Raw genomic sequence first — 27,778 nt, forward strand, 5'->3', positions numbered from 1 at the left:
TCAGTCTCATGACGCATTTGGACCGGGCACAGAGGAATTAAGCACTATTTGAAAAATTCGCTAAATTCAAGGCTTATATAAGTGTCCGATACTTTTTTTTTAACTTCCCCCTCTGTATTATAGTAACAGTAATAGGTTTGGCCACACTTCAGTTCTCATTGAACTGAACGAGAAATTGGGTCCAAACTTTGACTGGAACTGTATGTCTTCCCCTAATAAATAAAAACATCTCTAAATCTACTTTGCTCTTTTGCTTTTATCTGTTTTGCATGTTTTCTATTAATTGTCTTCATTATTAAATTCGTAAATTCCACATTGTATTCCCAATGCATCAGGTGGATTCATCACCACTGGTCCTATGTGTTGCGTAGTTAATGAAGTAGTGATCAGACATGCATTTGCTGTGATCTCCTAAATCCATCTTTGGTTTTACAATTCTTAATACAGATATTTAATAAGCTTGAGAAGCATTGATTATTTATTCATTTAGCTATTTGTAAAGCATTGTTCCCTGCAGTACTATAATAATTGACAGCAATACAGACTACATATTGTTATTATTCTGATCATTCCTACAAATAACATCCCTTCATGCCTTTGTGCAGACAGTAATTATTTCAGTCACTTTAGCATTACAGCAACAAGGATGAACTCCATTCGACCCTGCCTCAAAGCGTTTACCGCCCTCTTCCTCACCGCAGCTATGTATTCTTGATGTTGTGAAATCAATAGAAGCTACTACAATGTCCATTCCAAATGTGGCTGTCTGGAAGGTGACAGGTGACAATTTATTGGCCTCTGGTATTGCTTTTCTATGTATCCGCACATCCCCAAAGTTTCTTTCCAAGTAAGAGCTCAGGACACTCAAATTGTGCTTACCGATCGACACACCTGCAATGACAGAGGCATTGTTCACACTTATCTTTTTAATGGGACTTTTGTCGCCCAATCCTGTCAGTATGAATTGACTGTCAAGTCTGTGTGCTCAGAGATCCCTTCTTGCTTACATCGGCATATAATCGGCCAGAAAACATGGCGAAGTGGCCGGACTCGCCTTCGAGTTTGTTGGGCAAAGACTTGGAAACATGCGGCAGGAGAGAAGCCTGAGCATCTAACGGGGTTTTAAGTTAATGCTAAACACAAGTCCTTTCTCTGCTTCCAAATTAAAGATTTGAAATCACAAAGTAAAAGAGGACTTTTACAGTGAATGCTTTGTGGAAAACAGCCTGAGGTAGCCACTGCAAATAGGATGTGAGAGACTATTACGTGTCAGTAAATTCAGAGCCTTCAGCCAGTCAGATGCCACGGTATAAAACATTTTGAATGATAAGCACACTGACACACCATGACAGCTGTCTTTTAAAGTGACGGAAACACAGTTTAAAACCAGCTCTGTCATTAAATGTCTAATTTTTCTACCTGGGTTGTCGCCTCAGCCACTTTGTCACTCTGGCATAGAAGCTGAGAAAGGCAGCTCCACCCTATCTTCTATTACCATGTTTCTCCAATCCTTATTCTCAGCCGAGGCGTGAGGGATTGTGATGCCGGTCCATCTCTACTTGTCTGTTTGTGCATGTGCTCATACCCTTCATCTTTTACCTGACTTTCTTCGACACGTGCTACCTAGACCTGTGTCTTAGTTCAACGTGATGAGAGAGTAATGGAGTACTTCTGATTTTTTAATTATTCTCTATAATGTGATACCAGTACACCTGCTCAGTAAGTTAAGTCAAAAATTTAAATTCCATATTTTGCTATGTTGTTATACTTATAGCTCTGTGTTACCATGGTTGCATGTACTCCATGTGTCGATACCATGATTTTAGACTGATCATTTCTCACAGACGTAGGCTGTGATAACTTGCCTTTATCACTGCAAACATTTTCATTAATTCAGTTTAATAAACATACGGAATGCGAGGGTATTGCAACTTAACATTGTGTTATAAATATTTGAAAAACATGGTTCCATCTTGCTCTTGTAGCTCATACCGGACTCTTATGGCATTTTTAACACAACTTGGCCCGTGATAAAAACCAAATTATTGCATTTGTTGGAAATACAATACTGTTTCTTTTTAAAGAGATTAAAAGCAAGTTTCCTTATATTGCATTGAGATAAAAAGTCATTCCAACCATGCTATCAATATCACATCTTAAGTTGACAAAGGCAGCAGAATTACTGGGTGAAGCATACAAATACGGTTTATGTCATTCCTATGCATGACAGTTTTACATTAGAGGAGTCTGAGAAACTAAAGTTTCATCTGCTTGTGTCTCCATTGTCTGTCAATGGCCTCATCACTTTGAGACACCAAGGACAATATTCACAAATCCTGAAGAAAAAGTCCTCGTGGTCTTGGTGGAGATCAACTAAATTTGAAAAGTTACAGAGTAAAAAGCAGAAAACCACTGAAGGTGTTCCAGGTCGTAGAATCGTCATAAAGCCCACAGTTTTTTTGGAGACACATATAGACCACACTTCCCTGTTCCAGCTGTAAAATTAATGAATTTGCAATAGTGGTATGACCATTAGCTACCTCTGAATTATGCATAATAATCTCATGATTGTGGTATAAATTCACCGCCATCCACTGTCCTTTCTTGTTGTTGAAGGCAGTGCATCTGAAGTAGTAGACTCCCTTGAAAGGTGCCGTGAAGATGCCTGCAACAGTGGAGAATCAGATCAGATCAGGTCAGCCTTGTCTTTCTCTTAGACTCTTAACAGGAAGTTGCGGGAAGGCATACCTGTCTCGGGGTTGTAAGCCCCGCCAATGTTTGTGAAGACTCTTCCGTAGACGAGTGTAGTTTCAGTAGTGAATGGTCCAATGTTTCCTGAAGTGGTCAAGCCAGCGGAGAACGCCACCTTCGGAGCGCCTGTGAACACAGGATGGAAACATTTAAAGGGGATCAGATTATGACGCTAAAAGGAGTTATTGTTGTAGATATCAATATTATAAACAATGGGCTCTTATCAAGGGAAAGCAATGCAAGTTCTTGTTTTAAATTAGTCCGTTTCTTAATAAAATTACCTGTAATTGGCTGTGGCATCTCATCCAACTTGTCACCAATGGTTGGTTGTTTCGGCTTACAAGTGTCCAGCTCTTTAAAAAGAGCATTCACCTCCCTCTTATAATTCTCAGCATCCCTATCACTGGTTGCCACTTTGGAAACCAGGCTTTCCAGTTGTGCTTCTGTTACTAAAACACAGAAGCAAATATGTTCTCACTTTTCCTTTCAAAATTCAAGTAGTATTAAAGTCACCAACAGTAACATAAAGGATGATCTGATTAACGACTGGTTAAATTCAATACATATCATATTTGACAGTAGTTAGTTTATATTTGAAATACCTGCAGTTTTCCTTTGCATATCATCCAATCTGTTCCCAATGGACTGTTGTTTAGTCCTACAAACAGACAGCTCTTCCCTGAGAGCATTCACCGCCTGCTTCTGATTCTGTGCCTCCCACTCGCTGGTTTTCACTTTGGATACCAGGGTTGCCAGTTCTCCTGCTGTTACTTGAAGCACAGAAGCAAGTATATGATCTTTTATGATTTTCTACAATCACCAACTCTTATTTTCTTTATTAAAAGGTAACAGACCATTGGTTCGTTCCAAGAGAGCCATACAAATTATTGTTTGACAGTCTGTTTATTTAGCTTATTCCTCCCTCACTGAGAGCGAAACACTCGACAAGTTCACGACTCTTTGCTGTCGTGGCTCCTAAATGGTGGAATGAGCTCTCTGATGACACCAGGACCGCAGAGAGTCTTTACATCTTCCGCCGCTGACCCTTGTAGCACTTTAATTCTACTTGTAATGGCTCTTATCTATAGCAAGTTGTAAATTTGTAAATCGGCCTATTTGAGGAAATTGCACTTTCTTGTTCTGGATTTGTATCCTTATGGTTGAAATGCACTTATTGAAAGTTGCTTTGGATAAAAGTGTCGACTAAATGACATGTAATTGAATGAAATACCTGTAGGTGTCCTTTGCATATCATCCAATCTGTTCCCAAAGGACTGTTGTTTAGTCTTACAAATGTCCAGCTCTTCCTTGATAGCATTCACCGCTTCCTTTTGATTCTGTGCCTCCCGCTCACAGGTTGCCACTTTGGATACCAGGGTTGCCAGTTCTGCTGCTGTTACTAGAAGCAAAGAAGCTAATATATAGTCACAGCTCTTTTAAGATTTTCTACAATCACCAACTCAGATTTTCTTTATTAAAAGTAACATAAACCATTGGTTCATTCCAAGAGGAATCCATACCAATCATTGTTAGACAGTAGTCTGTTTATTTTTTAAATACCTGAAGTTGTCCGTTGCATATCATCCAATCTGTGCCCAAAGGATTGTTGTTTAGTCTTACAAATAGCCATCTGTTCAATCAGAGAATTCGCCACGTCGTTCTGATTCTGTGCGCCCCCCGCATAGGTTGTCACTCTGGAAACTAGTCTTGCCAAGTTGTCTGATAAAACTAGAAACACAGAAGTAAACCTAAATATTTTGTAACTGCTTGTTCAAGACTTTTTAGAATTACAGATGTGTGTGCGATTTTGTTAATTAGCTACCAGAAATCTGTCTCTCGGCCTCCACCAGTTTGTTCTTCTCAAGCTGCTGTTCAGCTTTAGTCGCTTCCAGCTGCGCTGTAACCGCTTTGACATTGTTTCCAGCATCTGTCAGTCTGGAGTTCACATCTGAAATAACAAGGAGGCAGAGGATGACGTTATTTTGAGCAAGACTTTTGTTAAGCAGTAGTTAATGGATTCATCAAGATTTGTCGTCATCCACTGCGAGTGATATTATATTTCACTTTTACCAAGTGTTCTAATTACCTACCAGAAATAAGTTTCCTTGCCTCTACCAGTTCTGCTGATTTTACTAGAAGCCAATTACTTCTCACTGTCCTTATAAGATGGTCTAGCGTCTGCGATTTTGTTATTTACCTACCAGCAATCTTTCTCTCGGCCTCCGCCAGTTTGTTCTTCTCCTGCTGCTGTTCAGCTTTAGTCGCATCCAGCTCCGCTGCAGTCGTTACCACAATGTTTCTACTGTCTGTCAGTCTGGAGTCTATAACTGAAATAACAAAGAGGCAGAGGATGAAGATTCTAGTAACTAAATAGTTTAGATGGTCTAGAACTACACAGACTGCCATTTTGTTATATAACCTACCAGCAATCTTTCTGTCAGCCTCCACCAGTTTGTTCTTCTCCAGCTGCTGTTCAGCTTTAGTCGCTTCCCCATTGTTTTCAGTATTTGTCAATCTGGAGGTCAATTCTGAAATAACAAAGAGGCAGAGGATGGAGATTTTTGAAGCAAGGCTTTTGTAAAGTAAAATTCAATGCATTCTTCATGAAACTACATTACTTATTTGTTGTCATCCATTACCTACTACTGGAAAGTAAAAGCAGTGAGTCTTAGTAATTTAGTCTTAGAAAGATGCTGCCGTTTAGTGAGAGCATTCACGTCTGATTCTGTGCCTCCTCCACACAGGTTGCACTCTGGAAACTTGATTTTACTGGAAGCACGGAAGCCAATTACTCCTCACTGCCTTTTAGTGTGGTCTAGAACTACGCAGTCTGCAATTTTGTTATTTACCTACCAGAAATCTTTCTCTCAGCCTCCACCAGTTTGTTCTTCTCCTGCTGTTGTTCTGCTTTAGTCGCTTCCACATTGTTTACAGTATTTGTCAATCTGGAGGTCAATTCTGAAATAACAAAGAGGCAGAGGATGGAGATTTTTGAAGCAAGGCTTTTGTAAAGTAAAATTCAATGCATTCTTCATAAAACTACATTACTTATTTGTCGTAATCCACTGCAAATTACATCATATTTTACTTATACCAAGTATAAGTTGTACGATGTGTTTGGATTTCAGCGGGAAAGTAAAAGCAGTGAGTCTTAGTAATTTAGTCTTAGAAAGATGCTGCCGTTCACTGAGAGCATTCTGTGCCTCCTCCACACAGGTTGGACTCACGGAAGCCAATTACTCCTCACTGCCATTTTAGGATGATCTAGAACTACACAGTCTGCGATTTTGTTATTTACCTACCAGCAATCTTTCTCTCAGCTTCCACCAGTTTGTTCTTCTCCTGCTGCTGTTCTGCTTTAGTCGCTTCCAGCTGCGCTGTAACCGCTTTGACATTGTTTCCAGTGTCTGTCAGTCTGGAGTTCAAATCTGAAATAACAAAAAGGCAGAGGATGATGATTTGTAAACATTAAGTCATATAATGTAGTCTTTAAAAAAATCCATCTATTCTCTAAGAGCATTAACCACCTCCTTCTGATTCTGTGCCTCCCGCACACAGGTTGTACTCTGGAAAATAGTCTTGCCAGTTTGGCTGATTTTATTAGAAGCAAGGAAGCCAATTACTTCTCACTGCTTCAAGATCATCTGGAGTGATCCAGTCTGCAATTTTGTAAATTATCTACCATAAATCTTTCTCTCGGCCTCCACCAGTTTGTTCTTCTCCAGCTGCTGTTCAGCTTCAGTCACATCTAGCTCAGCTGTAATACCTAACAAATTGTTTTCGGTATCTGTCAGTCTAGAGTTCATATTTGAAAGAACAGTTTTTAAGCTACATAATTTTTATTTTATTTTACAATTGCAAACTTGTTCACTCATTTTAGAGCCTCTTTAATGGACTTCCCGCTGATAACGGTTTGTTTTATGAGACTTTATCTGTGTGTCCGGTGTTTTAGGGTTTGTTTGTTTGTTTGGATATTGTTGGAAAGTGTGAGAGGTAAGTCTTATAAATTCAGTCTTTAAAAAAAAAATCCAGGTCTTTCCTGAGCATTCAACTCTTTCCTCTTCTCGTGCTTATGAAGGCAAATCAATGTCAAAATCCGAGAGCGCAAATCAGGTCCATGCACGCGTAAAGCAAACATTTGCGAGCTAAAGTCCCACTCACTCAAGTCCACAGAACTTCCTTTAACTTCTCAGATTCCCTGGTGTCTGTTGGGTCTGGTGGTGTTGGGAAATTGGAAGCAGTGAGTCTCAGTAATATAATCTTAGAATGGTGCTGCCGTTCACTGAGAGCATTCATCTCGTCCGTCTGATTCTGAGCCTCCTCCTCACAGGTTATACTCTGGAAACTGATTTTACCAGAAGCACGAAAGCCAATTACTCCTCACTGCCCTTTTTGTGTGGTCTAGAACTACACAGTCTGCGGTTTTTCTAATTACTTACCAGAAAGGAGATTCCTTGCCTCAGCCAGTTTGTTCTTCTCCAGCTGCTGTTCAGCTTTAGTCGCTTCCAGCTCTGCTCTAATATTTACTACATTGTTTTCAGTATCTGTCAATCTGGATCGTATCTCTGAAATAACAAAAGGGCAGAGGATGACTTTTTTTAAGCAAAGCTGTTTATTAAATAAATTCCAGGTTTGTCAGCGTGTAGTGCCACCAATATCACATTGCGTTTCTTTGACTCCTCAAAAGCGCTGAGTTCTGTGGCGTCCATAGTTGTAGGGTTTATTTGTTTGATTTACAGGGGGAAAGTGTAAAGGTTGAATATTCTTTGACTTTACCGATTGCCTGGCGTCTGTGGTGTCTGATGTTGTTGGTTTTTGTTTGTTTAGTTTTCTAGGAAAAGTGCATGCAGAAAGTTGCAACTGGCATCACATTGCAGATTATGTAAACTAGCATTAGTCTCTTATGTTTTATCTCGTTATGAAATGAGTGTTCATGTTGATTTTGAACATTATAAAACCTATAAAATCCCAAACTTTTCATTCACAAGGAATATTGTTTGTTTACCATTTACGAACAGTTCACTTACTAAATGATTGAGCTAGAAAACAATTAACAGATTAAAATTCATTGCATCCTAACCGGAACATCATAGATGTAGTGAAAATACTACCTATGTTCTCGTTCTCTAGATCATCGGTTTTCCGCATCAGGGTTCTCAGGTCAGCTCTGGCATTCGTCAGGTCCACGGTTTGGTCCTCCACAATGAATCTCAGAGCTTTCAGCTCATCCCATATGTCTGTGATTTTCTGATCAGCTGACAAAGGAACGTAGCTAATTCCTTTAGTTGCTAATTGCGCATATGTCCCAGACAGACAGACCAGTAAAACCAGCAGCATAGCGCTCCTCATTGTTAAACCTCAACCCTCCAAAAATGCCACAAAGTGATATGGAATCAGTTTTTTTTAGTCAACGCACTCTATACAAATGTCTCCCAGTGACCACATGCACTGTGAGCAATAGAGGTCAAAGTAAACTTCCATTAATTATCGTGTGCCAAGTTGTCAAAAGTAGGCCGTCCGTGACCATATTTAGGAAGGTAGGCTGACGCAATGCCCAGAGCTGTTTATAGAACAACGGCTACCTATGTCAACACAACCCAGAATGATTTAAAAGAATAAAGCATCCATAAAGAACATTTGAGCATGCAGGTGGTTTCTACATCGTGGCAGCTATTTTGGATGCTTTTCTCAAAAATGTCATCACTTTACTTGTTCATGCAGAAGGTCAGTAGCTACACATTCAGGTATAACACGTTTATATTTTTGGATTAAAACACTGAATTCGGAATAATGTGGATTTGTATTGCTGTGTTTGTACGGCTTTCTTTGTAAACAATGCCGACATACCGTACTGGTTTTGTCTACCACCCTTAATCCATAATAATGATATACAAGCTTTGATACAATACCTGCCATACATATCATGATACCCGATACTTATGATTCAATACCAGAATTTTATACAATACTGTATATTTATCTGATAGTAATAAATAAAACATGGTTCCCTTTTTAACCAGCTTGATTTTGCCCACCTATGTGAACACTTAACAAATGCCATTAATAAAAGTATTAGGCAAGAGCAAGATATCAGTGAAAACTACATGGTGCCATCATAGGATTGATTATACACGGCTATGTAACGTAGCCAAAGTATTTCAAATTTTCACTTCTGGCATCTTTTTTTCCCAACAAGCAGAGGACGGTCACCCAGAGCTTGTTCACGTCAGGCCCTGTATCCTCTGTGAGCATGCACTGCGCAGCCCCGCTTCCTTTTGGTCAATGCGTGCAGGCAGCGCTGAGGGAGCAGTGAGTGCGTTGTGATCTTTTCGATACTAAGTATTGATAGTAAAAATATGGAATATTGTACCATTTTTAAAGTACAGGTACCACAGTACCTGTAAAAGGAACTTTATTACACGCTATATTGTGAGGGGTGATCCGGACTTATCCATCTGTGACACCAGTAGTGGTAACCCAGTTTTGCAACTCCAGGAACCACAGTGTACCTTGTGGATTAGTGTCCTTGGCTGTTGACATCCATCTTAGCGGTGCATGATCCATTACCAGCATGAACTTTCTTCCCAGAAGGTAAAGCGCTTGTTGGTTAGCGCCCATGTTATTGCCAGACATTCTTTCTTTTTCCACAGTAGAATCATTTATTTTATGCTTTAGCAACTTATGGTTGATATAGGTTATTGGGTGTTCCTTCCCATAACCTGCAACACCTGATCCTGAGGCATCTGCACTGACGACAATAGTCTCAGGCCAGCTCTCCCTAGGCTTCCCAGGACAGCTCTCAGGTGGCCGAATGGGATGTTCTGTCAATACTGCGTATGATCACATCCACCGCGTGATGGGCATGTTGCATATGCTCCCGCGCTAGGGGCCATATTTCACCCATCCTCCCTTGCATCTGGTCCACATACTCTATGACGCACCAGTGGGCTAATAGCTGTTTCTCCAATGTTTGTTTGGCCAGAACGGTGTGGTACTTCTCAGATTGAAAACCAGACTAAGGGGATTAGTTGGTCCCAGTTTTTTTTCCATTCAAATAAATAGCCTTTCAATAAATAGGTTTTATTGAAACGTCCAACCGGGCTGTCCGTCTGCGGGCAGACTGAGGTTCTTATTTGGCTCACCTTGGACAGCTTTCACATGTCCTTAATCAATAGAGTCAGTTAGGACTTATTTTGCCAGGCCAACTCAACTAAAGAGATGGAATAATTCCCTAGCCACTCCCTCAGCACTTGCAGTGCGTAACGGGACTACCTCTTGGTAATGGTTGGCTCTTGGGATTCTGATAGCGTACATTTGGAGCGGTCTTCTGGCACTCCAGGCAGAGTTTGCACCAATCCTCCACTGCCCTCCACTCCAGGATTTTGATGTAGGTCTTCTCTACCCCAAGATGTGCTCCCAACAGGTGTGAGTGGGCTATGTACAAGACTTTTGTACAATTGTTGTTTTAGCAATTGTTTTCCATCAGCTCAGTAACCCTATATAAGTGGCCATTTTGAATCGCAAAATGTGAAAGGGTAGCACTCACACATTCCATATGTTTCCCCTCGACCACGCCCTGGCTCCAGGTTAGGTTCCTCTAACTGGGCCGTCCCAAAATGATCTGGCCTGATGGCATTTTCCTCTTCTGCCAGTGGAGACTCCTCGAAAAACCTTAAAAACCGTGGATCCCCTCTCATTGGATTCTCCACTAGGGCCAGGGCCTCCTTCTGTGTCTCCCCTCCAGATGAAGGGGTTGGCTCAATGTAGCCAGCACAGTGTCTCCATGTTACCCTTCACCAGCCGTCGCCTTTTATCCCTGAGGTCAGAGCGGATGGTTTTCCAATGGCGCCACCAGAGCCTTCATTGCCTCCGGGCAGCTTTGACAGGCACGTGATTTGGCATCTCTTAGTAGTGCTCTGATACAATGGTCCATTGCAATGCTGTCCTGGTCTGGAGGTCCCTCCCGAGGTTAAGCGACTGCGCGTCAGGTGTACAGTATATGGGTTGCAACCTGTGGTCACACTGGGACTGTAGCATCATAGGTCCAGGAGTGGAAGTGTTGGGCCCTTGTCTGAAGGTTGTATCAATAAGGAACTAAAACGGTTGCTTTCAATGCCCCATAATTGTTTATTTTAGTGGCGAAAGGTCACCGGCAGCCTTTTTAAGCTCCGGCGAGAGTGAGAGAAGAATCAGCCAGACAAGGATGTTAGACGCCGGGAGCCCACTGATGTATTAAATGTGTGCGAAATAAAGTTTTTACGACCAGACCTACTGTGTCAGGGTAAAGGGCGTTTAGGCCAACTTTTAACAAAAAGGGTCCTCCCGCTCTGGGTCTTCGACTCCAGTCTACACCACAGGGTAACCGGTTCCTCAGTCCGTTTTGGAGCAGAACAGAGCAGAGGACAGAGGTGAGTCGAGTTTGCAGTGGGTAATTGACTCCCTCTATCAACTCTCCCAATCTGAGCTTGGTGATCTGGTCTGCTCGGCTCCTCCCCCTGGTTTGCCACACACATATTAGATCACAACTAAAAAAAACCTTGCATGGAATGGGGAATAACAATGTTTCATTCTGCCTTAATAGTTATTGTTCTCACAGGAAAAAAGGGGTTGAAATGTCAAGTTATCTAGGTCAAATAGAACCTTCTTTGACTTTTGGATTCCCTGCTCTGTCCACCGCACATACATGGTGACCGCCACTGCTTTGTCAATCGCAATAATCCTATTGAGCGTCACTGGTCTAGAGTCAGCAAGTCTGATTTTGTAAATTACCTACCGGAAATCAGCTGCTTTTCAGCCTTAGACGCTTCCATCTGCGCTGTAATCGCTTGCACTTTGTTCATAATATCTGTCAGTCTGGAGTTCATATCTGAAACAACAAAGAGGCAGAGGATTAAGGTTTTTGAAGCAAGGCTTTTGTAAAGTGGATTCTTCTACTAGTCTTGATTTTACTCGAAGCACGGAAGCCAATTACTTCTCACTGCCCTTTTAGTGTGGTCTAGAACTACGCAGTCTGCGATTTTGCTAGTTACTTACCAGAAATTTGTTTCCTTGCCTCCACCAGTTTGTTCTTCTCCAGCTGCTGTTCAGCTTTAGTGGCTTCCAGCTCTGTTGTAAGCGTTGCCATATTTTTTTCAGCATTTGTCAGTCTGGAAGTCATATCTGGAATAACAAAGAGGCAGAGGATGATGTTTTAACCAAGACTGTTGTAAAGTAGAATTCAATGGATTCTTCATAAGAATAGATCTTTTTTCTGTCATCATCCACTGCAACTGATATCATATTTAACTTATACCAAGTATAAGTTGTAGGGCTTTTTTTGATTTCAGGGAGAAAGTGAAAGTAGCGAGTCTTAATAATTTAGTCTTAGAAATATGCTGCTGTTCACTGAGCACATTCACCTCGTCCAGCTGATTCTGTGCGTCCTCCACACAGGTTGTTCTCTGGAAACTGTCCTTGAGTTTACTAGAAGCACGGAAGCCAATTACTTCTCACTGCCCTTTTAGTGTGGTCTAGAACTACGCAGTCTGCGATTTTGCTAATTACCTACCAGAAATTTGTTTCCTTGCCTCCACCATTTTGTTCTTCTCCAACTGCTGTTCAGCTTTAGTGGCTTCCAGCTCTGTTGTAAGCGTTGCCATATTCTTTTCAGTATTTGTCAGTCTGGAAGTCATATCTGGAATAACAAAGAGGCAGAGGATGATGTTTTAACCAAGACTGTTGTAAAGTAGAATTCAATGGATTATTCATAAGAATAGATCTTTTTTCTGTCATCATCCACTGCAACTGATATCATATTTAACTTATACCAAGTATAAGTTGTAGGGCTTTTTTTGATTTCAGGAAGAAAGTGAAAGTAGCGAGTCTTAATAATTTAGTCTTAGAAAGATGCTGCCGTTCACTGGGGACATTCACCTCGTCCAGCTGATTCTGGGCCTCCTCCACACAGGTTGTTCTCTTGAAACTAGTCTTGATTTTACTAGAAGCACTGAAGCCAATTACTTCTCACTGCCCTTTTAGTGTGGTCTAGAACTACGCAGTCTGCGATTTTGCTAATTACCTACCAGTAATGAGTTTCCTTGCCTCCACCATTTTGTTCTTCTCCAACTGCTGTTCAGCTTTAGTGGCTTCCAGCTCTGTTGTAAGCGTTGCCATATTTTTTTCAGCATTTGTCAGTCTGGAGTTCATATCTGAATTAACAAAGAGGCAGACGATGAAGATTTTTGAATCACGGCTGTTGTAAAGTAGAATTCAATGAATTCTTCATTAAAAAATATACCTTTTTTGGCATCATCCACTGCAACTATTATCACATCTCACGTATACCAAGTATAAGTTGTAATGTTTGTTTGGATTTCAGGGAGAAAGTGAAAGCAGTGAGTCTCAGTAATTTAGTCTTAGAAAGATGCTGCCGTTCACTGAGCACATTCACCTCGTCCAGCTGATTCTGTGCCTCCTCCACACAGGTTGTTCTCTGGAAACTAGTCTTGATTTTACTAGAAGCACTGAAGCCAATTACTTCTCACTGCCCTTTTAGTGTGGTCTAGAACTACGCAGTCTGCGATTTTGCTAATTACCTACCAGAAATGTGTTTCCTTGCCTCCACCAGTTTGTTCTTCTCCAGCTGCTGTTCAGCTTTAGTGGCTTCCAGCTCTGTTGTAAGCGTTGCCATATTTTTTTCAGCATTTGTCAGTCTGGAAGTCATATCTGGAATAACAAAGAGGCAGAGGATGATGTTTTAACCAAGACTGTTGTAAAGTAGAATTCAATGGATTCTTTATAAGAATAGATCTTTTTTCTGTCATCATCCACTGCAACTGATATCATATTTAACTTATACCAAGTATAAGTTGTAGGGCTTTTTTTGATTTCAGGAAGAAAGTGAAAGTAGCGAGTCTTAATAATTTAGTCTTAGAAATATGCTGCTGTTCACTGAGCACATTCACCTCGTCCAGCTGATTCTGGGCCTCCTCCACACAGGTTGTTCTCTGAAAACTGGCCTTGGTTTTACTAGAAGCACGGAAGCCAATTACTTCTCACTGCCCTTTTAGTGTGGTCTAGAACTACGCAGTCTGCGATTTTGCTAATTACCTACCAGTAATGAGTTTCCTTGCCTCCACCATTTTGTTCTTCTCCAACTGCTGTTCAGCTTTAGTGGCTTCCAGCTCTGTTGTAAGCGTTGCCATATTTTTTTCAGCATTTGTCAGTCTGGAGTTCATATCTGAATTAACAAAGAAGGCAGTCGATGAAGATTTTTGAATCAAGGCTGTTGTAAAGTAGAATTCAATGAATTCTTCATTAAAAAAATATACCTTTTTTGGCATCATCCACTGCAACTATTATCACATCTCACGTATACCAAGTATAAGTTGTAATGTTTGTTTGGATTTCAGGGAGAAAGTGAAAGCAGTGAGTCTCAGTAATTTAGTCTTAGAAAGATGCTGCCGTTCACTGGGGACATTCACATCGTCCAGCTGATTCTGTGCCTCCTCCACACAGGTTGTTCTCTGGAAACTAGTCTTGATTTTACTAGAAGCACTGAAGCCAATTACTTCTCACTGCCCTTTTAGTGTGGTCTAGAACCACACAGTCTGTGATTTTGCTAATTACATACCAGAAATGAGTTTCCTTGCCTCCACCATTTTGTCCTTCTCCAGCTGCTGTTCAGCTTTAGTGGCTTCCAGCTCCGTTGTAATCGTTACCAAATTTTGTTCAGCATTTGTCAGTCTGGAGTTCATATCTGAAATAGCAAAGATGCAGACGATGAAGATTTTTGAAGCAAGGCTTTTGTAAAGTGGAATTCAATGGATTCTTCATAAAAAATATATAACGTTGTCATTTTCTGCTGCAACTGATATCATATTTAAGTTATATCAAGTATAAGTTTTACGGTGTGTTTGGATTTCAGGGGGTAATTGAAAGCAGTTAGTCTTAGTAACTTGGGGTTAGAAAGATGCTGCCATTCAGTGAGAGCATTCACCTCGTCCGGCTGATTCTGTGCCTCCTCCACACAGGTTGTTCTTTGGAAACTAGTCTTGATTTTATCAGAAGCACGGAAGCCAATTGCTTCTCACTATCTTTTTTTGTATTGCCTAGAACTACACAGTCTGCAGTCTTGCTGATCACCTACCAGAAATGAGTTTCCTTGCCTCTGCCAGTTTGTTCTTCTCCAGCTGCTGTTCAGATTTAGTCGCTTCCAGCTCTGTTGTAAGCGTTGCCATATTTATTTCAGAATTTTTCATTCTGGAGGTAAGATCTGAAATAACAAAGGCAGAGGATGAAGATTTTTAGCTGACGCTTTTATCCAAAGCGAATTACATTATAGTTGTAACCCATGGCTTCCCTGGGGAGCAATTAGGGGTTAGGTGTCTTGCTCAGGAACACTTCGACATGGGGCTTTAACCACCAACCTTGAGGTTCGCGGTGCACCCTCTTTACCCCTGCACCACGACGACCCCATTCACCTCGTCCCTCTGATTCTGTGCCTCCTCCACACAGGTTGTACTATGGAAACTAGTATTGCCCGTTCTGCTGATTTTACTACAAGTACGGAAGCCAATTACTGTACTCCTCATCGCCCATATAAGATGGTTTAGAACTACAGTCTTTTGATATTTACCTACCAGCAATCTTTCTCTCGGCCTCCGTCAGTTTGTTCTTCTCCAGCTGCTGTTCAGCTTTAGTCGCTTCCAGCTCCGCTGAATTCGCCAACAAACTGTTTTCATAATCTTTCAGTCTGGATTTAATTTCTGAAATAACAATAAGGCAGAATATGAAGATTTTTTTTAAGCAGGGCTGTTGTACAATAGCATTTTAAGGAATCAGGAACATTTATTGCCATAATATGTTAGACATACAAGGAATTTGACATGACGGTTGGTTCATAAGATTGGACAGTGAGGATGGACAACAAGACATAACATAACATAAAAAATTACATGTTCAATTTACAATTTAAATCTACAGTATAAATAGAAGGCTATAGGCTAGGGGGATATACAATAGAATAATACTAAAAGTGCACAGGCGAACAGATAACCATACTCTAAACAACTGTCAGTAACAGTGACCAGTGTATGTGCATGTGGATTGTGAAGGGAGTAGCCGGAGGGAAAACGGAATGTCAGTGTCATGTCAGTCGGGGACCCAGACACTGTTAATGAGCCTTACTGCCGACGGGAAGATACTGTTTCTGTGGCGTGCGGCTGTTAGTGTACAGACATAAGAGAACTGGGGGGATAAAAGAACACAGCCTTGGATCCGTAGCTGATGGACCGAGCCTTACGTCCTGCTTCCTGTCAGACCAGAAGTCTGTGATCCACTTGCATGTATCGGAATCGGTTATGTGCATCTTAGAGAGCTTGTCCTGCAGCAAAGACTGGATTATTCTGTTGAATGCAGAGCTCCGCAAAGAGGATCCTGCCATTGGTTCCTGGGGAGTCCAAATGCTATAGGATCAAGTGGACGGTCGGTTGACAGCATTGTCTACTACACGTTGGTTCTGTAGGCAAACTGCAGGGGGTCCAGGAGGCGGTCGGCGAGGGGGTCAGTGAGGGTTTTAGGTGGCGACAGGACTAGCCCTTCAAACCACTACAGAGGTCAGGGCGACGGGCATGTAAAACTTGCATTTCTGAAGATGCTGCAGTGAGTTGTGGCCTCAAGGTCTTAGGTCCATCAAGGAGTGCTAACCCTCGAACCCTGTGGTGGACACCGGTGGTCAGGGAAGCCGTCCGCCTGAAGTTGGAGGCATTCCGGGTTACGGGTTATCCAGTGGGACTCTCGAGAAAGGCTCGAAGGGCTACAGCCTCTGCCGTGATGGAGGCAAAGCAGTGAGTGTGGGAGGAGTTCAGGGTAACTATGGAGTAGGACTTTTGGTCGGCGGAAAAGTGCTTCTAGAAGACCATCTGGCACCTCGGGAAAGGGAAATGGGGAACCACCCAAGCTGTTTACAGTAAGGATGGGACCCGGTTGTCCGCAACTGGGGGGAGTTATAGGCCGGTGGAAGGAACACTTTGAATCAAACTTACGCCATCTTTGGTAGAAAGGTAGCTGGAGGTGGAGAAGGGATCATCGTCAATTTGCCTGGTGGAGGTCACTGAGGTAGTCAAACAACTCTGCGGGGGGAAAAGCCTCAGTGGTTGATGAGATCGGTCCGGAGATGGTGAAAGCAATGGGTGTTGGGGGGCTGTCCTGGGTGACTTGCCTCTTCAACATTGCGTGGAAGTCTGGGACAGTGCCAAAAGAGTGGCAGACCGGAGTGGTGGTACCTCTCTTCAAAAAGCGGCAGCATTACAGCGGCCTACTCAGTCTCCCCGGTAAAGTCTATTCCAAGGTGCTGAAAAGGGGGGTTCTGCCAATAGTCGAACCAAGGATTGAAGAGGAACAATGTGGTTTTCATCCTGGTCGTGGAACGACGGACTAGCTCTTTACTCTCTACTCAAGGATCATGGTGTGGGCCAGTCTACATGTCTTTTGTGGTCCTGGAGAAGGTGTATGAAGGGTCCCCCGAGAGATAATGTGGGAGGGGGTGAGGGTGAGGGGGTCCCTACTACTTCTAAATCTGATTCCATGGTTCTCAGCAGGAAACTGATGGCCTGCTACGGGTAGGTAATGTGTCCTTACCCCAAGTGAAGGAGTTCAACTACCTTGAGGTCTGGTTAACAAGGTGGAAAATGGAGTGTGAGTTTGGCCAGCGAATCGGAGCAGCGGGCGCGGTATTGCACTCGCTTTACCACACCGTCGTGACGAAAAGAGAGCTGAGCCGGAGGGCAAAGCTCTCGAACTACCCGTCAATCTTGCTACCCTCAAATATGGTCATGAAGGATGAGTCATGGCCGAAAGAATTAGGTCACGGGTACAAGCGACCGAAATGGGTTTTCTCAGGAGAGTGGCTGGCGTCTGCCTTAAAGATATGGTGAGAAGCCCAGCCATTTGTGAGCAGCTCGGAGTAGAGTCGCTGCTCCTTTGCGTTGAGCCAGTTGAGGTGGTTTGGGCATCTGATAAGCATGCCCCCTGGGGCCTCCCTAGGGAGGTGTTCCAGGCGCGGCCAGCTGGGAAAAAGCCTCAGGGAAGACCCAGGACTAGGTGGAGAGATTATATATCTGCACTGGCCTGGGAATGCCTTGGGATCCTCCAGTAAGAGCTGGTATATGTGGCCCGGGAAAGGTTTGGGGTACACTGCTGGAGCGGTTGCCCCCGCGATCCGACCCCGGAAGCGGTTGAAGATGGATGGATGGATGGCTGACATTACCTTTTTATAAATTTACTAAGGAGTCCGGGTTGGTCCACTCCACGCGCCGTATCTTGACTTCCGTTGTGCCTGTTGCACTTTGCCCGGCGGCGGCATGTAAACATCAACCAGGACGAATAAAGCAAACTCACGGGGGGAGTAAAAAGGTTTACAGTTGACAATAAAAGATTCCAGATCAGGAGAACAGTGTTGACAAATCACTGTTATGTTGTTGCATCAGCTGCTGTTGGAGTAGAAGCAGATTCCTCCACCCTTGCCAGAGAGCTCCGTGTCACGGTCCGCCCTAAGCAGTTGGAAGCCTGCCAGCTAGAGCGGGGAGTCCGGTATCGATCCACAGAGACACGTCTCCGTGACGCACAAAACGGAGGATGTAGAAAAGTCTCTGTCTCTCCTTGCCGGCAACTGAAGTTTGTCCAGTTTGTTGCACAGTAAGCGCCTGGCAGCGGTGTGCTGGCAGCGTGTTTTCGGAGTCGCACAAGCGACTTAGCCCGCTTCCCTTTCCTTCGGCGTTTCACTGCGTAAAGGTGAGCGCATCTTTGACGAGAATGGCCGGTAATTTCACAGAACAAAAGTTGGAAGTGACTAAGCTGGAGTTCTTCCCCGGATGTTCATGAGCTCATCTCTGGTGAAAGAGCTGTAGGAATCCCGGCAGAAAGTAAAATTAACAACAAAGTTAACAAAAAGCAATGAGCACCACCATACCAAGGCAGCCATTTGCCCTTAGATGTATTTGATGGATTCTTCATAAAAATTGATTTTTGATTTGTCATCGTCTACTGGCACTGATGATATTTCAAAGAACCTTGATTGGCTTTTTCATTCCCTGGTATCTGTTGGGTCTACTGTTGTAGAGTTTGTTTGGATTTTGGGGGAAAGTGAAAACAGCAAGTCTTATTAAGTTAGGTCTTATCCGTATTCACCTCCTCCTTCTTCTTCTTCTTCTTCTTCTTCTTCTTTTTGGAATTACCTGCCTCCTCCAGTTTAAAGTGGCATTGTATGACATTTTTCACAAAAATACATTTCTAGTCGTCATCATGTACTACAACTGATATCACTTCTTCTTCTTCTTCTTCTGGAAAGTTGTCGCACTGAAAAAGTGTTGCCAACAATGCTGATTGTGCTAGAATCACCAAAGCCAATAATGTCTCACTGCTCTTTCAAGTTTTCTAGAAACAGCAAGTAGGTATCAACACCGGGCCTTTTGCAGTTTTTCCTTGAGCTGCTGTTGATTCTTAGTCGCTTCCATCTGAGCGTTCATCGCTGCCACTATGTTGACAGAAGCTGTCAGTTTGGCGTTCATCGCTTTTATTACATAGAGGCTGAGGATGAATATTTGACTTCATGGATTGTCTGGTGCCTGTGGTGTCTGATGTTGTTGGGTTTGTTTGTTGAGTGCATGCCGAAAATTGCAACTGGCATCACATAGCAGATTATGCAGTTTATCTCGTTATGAAATAAGTTTTCATGTTGATTTTGAAAAAAAACAATAAATCCTAAACTTGATTAACTTTGTATTTACATATTCAGGTAACATTACCTGGATTTGGCCCAATCTGGAAGTTAGCATTAGCGTGTGTTTTTTTTTTTACCATTTACTAAATGATTGAGCTAGAAAACAATTAACAAATTAATATTCATTGCATCTTCACCCTGAACATCAAAGATGTATACTACCTATGTTCTCGTTCTCTAGATCATCGGTTTTCCGCATCAGGGTTCTCAGGTCAGCTCTGGCATTCGTCAGGTCCACGGTTTGGTCCTCCACAATGAATCTCAGAGCTTTCAGCTCATCCCATATGTCCGTGATTTTCTGATCAGTTGACAGAACAGTAGTTTTAGGTGCTGTTTGCGCATATGTCCCACACAGACACACCAGTAAAACCAGCAGCATAGCACCCCTCATTGTTAAACCACAACCCTCCAAAAATGCCACAAAGTGATATGGAATCAGTTTTTTTTTGTCAACGCACTCTATACAAATGTCTCCCAGTGACCACATGCACTGTGAGCAATAGAGGTCAAAGTAAACTTCCATTAATTATCGTGTGCCAAGTTGTCAAAAGTAGGCCGTCCGTGACCATATTTAGGAAGGTAGGCTGACGCAATGCCCAGAGCTGTTTATACAACAACGGCTACCTATGTCAACACAACACAGAATGATTTAAAAGGATAAAGCACCGACAAAGAATGTGACCGCTATTTTGGATATAAGTAGGGCTTTTCTCATAAACATCTTCACTTCACTTGTTTATGCAGAAGGTCAGTAGCTACAGATTCAGGTATAACAGGTTTATATTATCTGGATTAAAAGACAATCTATGAAACCGAGTTGGCAAGCTTTCCTAATTCCACCTGTTGAATGAATACTTCTGCTGACGTGAATAATACATTTTATTAGTTGTTTATCACAAGAAAAACAAGCCTTGGATGGAATGGTGAATAACAATGTTTGTTTTTTTATTAGTTTCTTTCTTACAGAGAATGAAAAGCAAACTGTCAAATGGGCCAAATGTTATTCTATAATTATAAAATGAATATAGGTCCTTGGGTCCACGGGTATCATTGTCAACTTTTCAGACGTTTTAATGGGTTAATTTTGAGTTGGGAAGACACATATTCACAGTGTAAATGTGAGACGCGGCAAGTGCAATACCCTAATTTAAAACATTCGTAACAAAAAATAAAGCAAAGTGAGCAGGTTCCTTTGATCTTAGTCTTCTTCATCATCCATGCTTTTTTAATCTATTGCAGACACCCAGCATGTGCCTGATTTGAGCTTGTGTTTGACAGAAAGACAGGGGGTGCCACACACATGTTTGTGTGTCAGTGCGTGCAAGAAGATCTTTTGTGCATTCGTATAGAGTGTGAAGATTCAATAACACCACCAGCGCTGATAAGCGCATCATTCAAAGCCATTGCAGTTGATGTAAAACAGATGAGAGGAGACAAGGTTACACAGTATCTATTTTCCATTTCATTCAAGAGGTTACAGAGAGGCAGAAAGCTTCATATTGATTACATCAAACCAACGTACTGTCATAAATGAGATCCCCGTAAAGGACCACTTCAAGGTCTCTTTCTAGCAGCACGTTTTTTTAATGTCATTCAGACAAAGCAGACGCCATCCACTAATTGTATTGCCGATATGACATTTATTTATTGACAATAACAATGCATTGCATTTGAAATCTATGATGAAGCTAGTGGAAATGCTCATGCAAAATCACATTCATGCTTTTCCTGTTGCGTGTTGTGTGTCTGTGTATGTTTTACCGGGTTTGCTCTGAACAAGGCCTGGCTGTCACTCTCCTCCACAAGGGGCCATCTTGGCGCTTATTTTCTTTGGTCACCGCCGTGATCTCACACACTTGCAGAAAATGGCACGGAAGAAGCAAATGGATAAACAGACACACACACTCTCCCTCTCTTACACACGGGGGGTCCAATGTATTGATACTTGCTGCAAGCTAAGGTACATGTGTAGTGACGCGCATGCAGAACCATGACTAAACGGACTCTGCTGAAATCAATTGTCACGTGACCGTACCTTGATCTCTGCTACAATGTGTCCTTACTATTGATGTATTATAGTCAGTGGAGCAGTGAGTTGAGCCAGATTGGAAAAGGCAGACAGGGCAGCAGATGGCCACAAGAGGAGAGGAGCATGAGGACAAAAAGATTAAAAGGAAAAAGTGAAATGCAGAAATAAAGAAAAGGAAATGAAGACATAGCATTGAGAGAAAGAATCAGGGACAGAGGGGGAGAGAAAGGACAGTGTGAATAGAGATTGGTGTCAGTAAGAGGTGATGTATAGAGGACAGGGTGATGAGAGTGAGCTGACTTCTCTCTCGGCTCCAGTAGTAATGTCCCTTTCCAAAACATCACTCATATTTAATGGAGCACAGCTACAAGGGATGAGAGAAGAAAAGAAGAGCACAATACTCACATGCACGAACACGCACACACTACACTGACATAGCACGACAACGCAACACATTACAGACTTGTGCACACTTGCACAGAGTGCTCAAAGCCTAAATGCTCAGATAGACAACAAGCACACACTGATACATGTGCACACACATGCACTGCGGAACTCCGACGCAAACAGGGTTCTCTGTGAGTTAATGGAGTTGCGACGCGAGGGCCTTGAGACTGGAAGCTGCACTCAACTTGGAAAGGAGTAAAGAGAAGGAGTGAGAGAACAAAAGGGAAGCAAAGAGGAATTGGGGAGCTTTCTCATTCACATGAGAATATGTAAGGAAGTGAAAAAAAATGTGGTTGAGGCAGGAGCACGACGATGTTTTAAATGTCACAAGCCAGATTCGCCAGTCGGCTCACCGCAACGGGAAAATCATTGGGGTGCAATTATTGCGGGGAAAAAACTGTTGTATGACAAAGTAAAATAAGAGCGACATGTCACAGACAGAACTTGTATTTCTTTGTTTACATGGACCTGGATAGATGACCCTGTCTTGTATGTGAAAAAAATGAAACAAAGTCTCATTTGAAATTCTACTGTTCCAAGAAATCAGTCGGCTGAAACTAACTTGGGAAACGAACCTGTAGCAGTGTGTGTTGTGTAAAGAAACCGTACTTGTGTGTTTTTTGACGTTAAACTCTGCGCCCCTCCAGGTTCGGGCCTTAACGACGGTCAGTGGCACGCCATACGCTTGGTCGCCAAGGAGAACTTTGCCATGTTGACCATAGACGGCGAGGAGGCGTCTGCTGTGCGCTCCACCTCGCCTCTCACCATCACCACAGGAGGAACCTACCACTTGGGAGGTAAGAGTCACGCAGAGAACATCGCCCCGGATCTGCAACTCTCATTTCCACCTCCTTTCATTGTCATCCCATCTCATTCCTCCTCAGGGACCAACTCGGGGGCCAAAGGAGGCCCCTGAGTACAATATGTTGTCTAGAATTGGGGTAGTCAGAAAATACCATCAATGATCTTTTATATATATATTGTATTAAATACTGTAATTTATCTTATATTTTTAAACAAGTACACATGTAACATTACAATTCATGGCTTATTTGTTTAGCCTCCTATTAGTAACCTATTTGCACTCCCAACTAGAGAACGTTTGCACCATGGGAACCGAAAGCGTCGGCTCCACCAAGCAGCAGTTGGGCGTAAGACGTGTTTGCAAGGCTCTGCGAAACTTATATTAGGCTTTATCCGTCTGTGTGCTGGCTAAATGTCTATAAATCAGTTATAACACCGGAAATCTACGTCCCAGTGGCCAGAGTTCAGGAAGTTTCTCACTTAGCAAGAGCACAACTATACCAACACATAGACACAAGCAGGGGGAACACACACACACACACACTCACAAAGCAGCCACTATCTGTCTGAATTAGGAAGACGCCAGGTTAATGATGCCAGACACTGCCGTCCGTCTGTTGGAAGACGGTCCGTATCTAAGTGTGCACGTGTGACTGTGTGTCTCCGTGTGTGTGTGTGTGTGTGTGTGTGTGTGTGTGTGTGTGTGTGTGTCTGTGTGCTAGTGTGCGGTTTGGCACCTGTATGAAATTACAGTAACTGAGAGAGATAGTCCAGGCTCTGGTAGCTCCATCAGGCATCTGTCCCCATCTCTTCCTCTCTCTATCAGGGCACAATCTCATCCATCAAGCAAGACCATTTGCCGGGGCGAGTCAATAAGGATCATAACACCTCACTCACACACACACACGCACACACACATCCACATTCTTTTATTGAGTGTTGTCCATCTTAATTATTCCCTCTCTGCTGTTTAGTGAATTCCCCTTCAATCCATGATGGGTATTCTATACTTATAAACGCCAGGTTTCTGGCCTTGATATTTCCCTCGGGAAACATCCAAAACTTGCTGCATTTCTTAAATGTTTTTTTAATGCCTTGAACTATTGCTCATCTTTCTTTCACGGTAACTTTCTTGATATCTTTTGTCCTCTTCTGTCTTTTCTGGCTTTGCCCGCCTCTCCTTCACTTCTTCCTTCTCAATTTCTCTTTACCGTTTTGATCCAATTGGTGATTTATGGATTTTAGTAAGCAGAGTTGAGAATCAATAGTGGCTGAGAGGAGAAGATCTCTGTATTGTCTTTACCCGGTGAAGAGGGCACCTGTGTTCTTTCAGAAGTTTTCATCCCCCTAACAACAGGAGTATAAGGAGACATTTAGGCCACCACTTCACTGACCAGGTGGGAAGTTTTAGGGAGACTCACATTTTCACAATCGGGTTGGTTTTACTTTAAATTTACACAGCATACTGCTCAGTTCTCTAATTGCATGACCTGCATTCATTATGACCTGCCCCCCCCCCCTTAGTACGGACCAACGATGAAGGCCTGAAACCATCTAAATCTCTGTGTGTAGGTTAGTGTGAGCGTGAATGTTTGTGAACCGAGTTTCTCCTTCTGACCACATACCCATAAAATCCTGAGCACATTCTAACCAGAACACATTTAACTCAGAGTTCAGATATACTATGCACAGCATTTATTTAAATCACCTTATCCCATTAAGGGGCCAAATTTCATTCCAGCACACAGGTAACCGAAAAATATAGTGAGCGAACAAAAGGTAGTTTAGCCTTTGACTCGCCCTCAATTGGTCTCTTAGATCGTTCAGCTTGATGAGTCAGAGAGGCCAAGTGCATTAAGCTGTCCTAAAGCTCTCCAACCATATTCCATCAGCACTTTCCTCGTGTCTGTTCTTTCAGTGCACCACTCAGTTTAGTGAACAAATGAATATTGTTTAATATTCAAGGCGGGCTTCGCCATCGGCTTCAAACGCCGTGACTTCAATGAACCAATCTGCTGTTTACCATCGCCGAAAGTTGATGAGCAGTAACTACACTTTTAGGTTTGATTTAGGTAATAGACCTCTTTCCTGTATCTCAATTACTTCGCTTCTCATACTTCTCACACTTGTTTGCTATTGAACAATTGTTCTTAGGTGGTTTTAGGTTGTGCTCTATATCTTATTGCAATGTATGTATTGAACATATCATAGTGTTTGTAAAATGATGCTTTAACTACTGGTCAGTTTATATATTCCTAATTTAAGCATGATTCATTTATTCAGGTTTATTCCACACCCAATCGGCAGATTCATCTAAAAGTGTTCTTGTGTGTGTGGTTGTGTGAACCGTGTATAACGTTTTGACAACATGAGGCCTGTGATCGAAATTGTTCTTTTTAAATAACTGCGCTGCTTAAAGCTTTTAGACATTAATATTAATACCGTCGAGGTGTGATGCAAAGACAAGCCTGGTGACATAAAAAGCATTTGCTAAATAATGCTTTAATTAACTTAATAAATTGCCTCATTTCCATAAGTGGTTATGTTTAATGTATTTTGTGGACTATGAAGGGACTTTGCAGAGCTCAAATGTCATTGCCAAAGAGTTTAAAGGCTAATTTATGCAGTTCCTTCCTTCACTTCTTCCTAATTTCTTTCCACTTGTTTGATTTGTGACACTGTTATATATGTGCAATGTTTATGTTTATTAATACAATACTTTCATGGTAATTCCCTTATGAAAGCTTCCTTTTAAAGGATGTAGAAGCTTTCACAGTAGCACACGCCACTGCCTGTTTTTCACGTGATGAAACAGATTCCTTTGCCGTGGCAACAGTGATGTTACCATACATGCCAAAATTGTTGCTTTGGGTCAAATTGCACTGCTTTTTCTGATTCTGTGGCATCAGACTTCACGAGGCATTGCTTAAACCTAAAGGTTACAGAGTTACAGGATACGACTCTTTGGATATCAGATGGAGGAAAAGGCTTGGCTCTGATCCTCCGTCACACAATCTCCAACGAAGCCCTCTTTCTTAACTCTTCTTCTTTTCTCCGCTTTCCCTCCCTTCCTCATGTCTTTATTCTGTTTTCCTCAGTTCATCTTCTCTTTTTTCTTTCTTGGCCCTCATCCTCTTCTTTTCCCTCTCATCCCCCTTATCCTCTTTAACCGGGTCGGCCCCTTGCTATGCCTCCCCCCTCGTCTCCCCTCTTCTTCTCTCGTCTCCACCCCTCTATGCTTCAAGCGTCTGCTTTTAGAAGCAGCCTCTTGAACCCAAAGCCTATTTTACGGGGTAGTAGTTTCTCACTCCTGACGCTCCGCTTAGAGAAATTAGTAAGTGACTGACACGAGACATCCGCAAATTGAATTTCTCAAGAGGGAAGTTGAACACTCGCACAAATACACATATGAATATACACAAGCACATAAAGTTGGGCTCTTCTCACCACAAGAACAGGTGACAAATTGACAGTTCTAATGCAAGAGTAGTCAATCAAGGGATTTTCCACCCTGAAGAACACAGATGTTTCATTATTCATTATAAGAAAAAAAATATTATTTGTTCTTTTAGTTTTTGCACTCTCCGCTTACTTTCCAATTATACAGTATTACACTTTTGCTCTGAATTGTGTTAAAACATTTCCTGTGTCGTTATATCCCAAGTGTCATAAAATTCCCTCATATTTATTCCATGCCAATAAATAAATGACAGCTTCACAGAAGCATTTTTTGGCTTTGCTTTTCCATTAGTCTACTGGGGACTGTGTTGGAAAACCTCTGACCTTTTGAGATAAAGCGTTGTGATGCTTCTCACAATGCAGTCTGTTTATTTGGTCACTCCGGGAGGTGTAGCGTGACACTTTGATGTAAAAAAAAAAAAGTGAATACTTTCCATTAGTACATGCACTACGACATACGGTCTTGTGTTGCCTACATACACTGTGCTCAGCTCGTGTGCAGGGAGGTTTAACACTCGTGCATGTTAACTTCGTTTGATGGTTTGCTCCAAGATTGTTCTTTTTAATTATTTATTTTTTACCTTGCGGAGAAATAGCAGCAGGTGGTTAATAGATAAGCACAGTTTTTCCGGGCATGAATTTGGGAAGTAAACATATTGTGTTTGGCAACAAATTGTGTCTCCCCTGAATATGCTGCAGAATTGCAGCCCTCAAAATATTTGTTAAATTTTTTACAACCAACCATAATGGCCGATTTCCAGACCAGCCCTTCTGAAAACCGATTCGTCCCCCGAAATGTGTTTGGATGTGGACACAAGTGTTGTGTGGCCTGAAAGCCAGCTGCGCCGGCCAGATGGTGATCAGGTAGTAGAGCTCTTCTAGTGTGCATTGTAAGGGAAGCGCTTCGGGCGCAGCAGAGGGGCTGTGATAGTGCCAACAAGACTGCCGGGGATTATTGCTGCTGTTTCGGATCCTGAGGGGTTAGAAGAAATAGAGCTTTTGTTCATTTAACAAATTAATGCAACAATAATCAAATGTGGTCAGACATGCTTAGCACGCACTTGAGCTCTGGGTGTGTGTGATTTTATTTTTATTTTTTTCCCGGGCGTGCACGGATGTGCGGCCACGACTCTGCTCTGTTTGCCAAGTGTTTGCCTCTGTTTGTTTTGACACCATTAATCTTGTTGTTTTGTCAGTTTAGCTGCAATAGGGGGGACCATGCTGCTTTGACCAAACGTAAAACATGACTGCTGTCAGGATTGAATTCAGCTTTGTTTTGTTTAGTCAACTAATGGGCAAATTACTTTAGTACAATGCCCAAAATAAACATTTAAAGTGTTGATCACTATAAGTGACAGAAGGGAGCTTCCACTACTGCATTTTCTCAGACTGGCTCCGGTTATTATTTGAGACTCGATTGCCTCAAGATACCCCACATTATCCAGATTAAGCAAGTAAGCATGACCAGTTATGATTAATAATTCCTGTTCTATGAACTGTGGTTCAAGTTCTATGATTAAGTCGGTAGT

At 42.3% G+C, this 27,778-nt stretch overlaps 2 protein-coding genes across 4 annotated transcripts in view; one reads left to right on the top strand and one right to left on the bottom strand.

Moving 5' to 3' along the window:
• Positions 1–27,778, top strand: part of cntnap2a (contactin associated protein 2a) — a 241,430-nt gene that overhangs the window by 132,473 nt on the left and 81,179 nt on the right. The window contains exon 10 of the mRNA XM_040166691.2: positions 22,634–22,783. Coding sequence (XP_040022625.2) covers positions 22,634–22,783 — 150 coding nt within the window. The remainder of the gene's footprint in view (positions 1–22,633; positions 22,784–27,778) is intronic.
• LOC120811403 (uncharacterized) lies at positions 1,852–20,005 on the bottom strand. 3 transcript variants are annotated; one of them, XM_078095819.1, is made up of 21 exons: positions 19,673–20,005; positions 15,372–15,497; positions 14,879–15,004; positions 14,363–14,488; positions 13,844–13,969; positions 13,330–13,455; positions 12,813–12,938; positions 11,525–11,617; positions 7,863–8,006; positions 7,191–7,316; positions 6,054–6,179; positions 5,605–5,709; positions 5,175–5,279; positions 4,953–5,078; positions 4,574–4,699; positions 4,312–4,479; positions 3,983–4,150; positions 3,354–3,521; positions 3,033–3,200; positions 2,749–2,877; positions 1,852–2,665 (listed from the first exon to the last, which is right to left on the bottom strand). In XM_078095819.1, exons 1-21 carry the CDS (start codon positions 19,995–19,997, stop codon positions 2,388–2,390), a joined length of 3,111 nt encoding a protein of 1,036 aa, XP_077951945.1. In that variant the 5' UTR covers positions 19,998–20,005; the 3' UTR covers positions 1,852–2,387. The 3 variants fall into 3 exon arrangements, with proteins under 3 accessions (XP_077951945.1, XP_077951947.1, XP_077951946.1); XM_078095821.1 differs by lacking the exon at positions 7,863–8,006; XM_078095820.1 differs by lacking the exon at positions 7,191–7,316.

The sequence above is a fragment of the Gasterosteus aculeatus genome, chromosome 21, assembly GCF_964276395.1.
Source record: "Gasterosteus aculeatus chromosome 21, fGasAcu3.hap1.1, whole genome shotgun sequence".
Classification (NCBI taxonomy): domain Eukaryota; kingdom Metazoa; phylum Chordata; class Actinopteri; order Perciformes; family Gasterosteidae; genus Gasterosteus; species Gasterosteus aculeatus.

What these genes read in the sequence shown, in the direction of transcription:
- LOC120811403 (XM_078095819.1), bottom strand. Translation starts at nt 19,997, where the DNA reads ATGTGGTCACTGGGAGACATTTGTATAGAGTGCGTTGACAAAAAAAAA. An exon ending in TCTAGAGAACGAGAACATAG is followed by an intron (nt 7,317 to 7,862) that starts GTAGTATTTTCA and finishes TTGTTATTTCAG; the next exon opens with AGATACGATCCAGATTGACA. An exon ending in TATGCAAAGGACACCTACAG is followed by an intron (nt 3,522 to 3,982) that starts GTATTTCATTCA and finishes CTGTGCTTCAAG; the next exon opens with TAACAGCAGGAGAACTGGCA.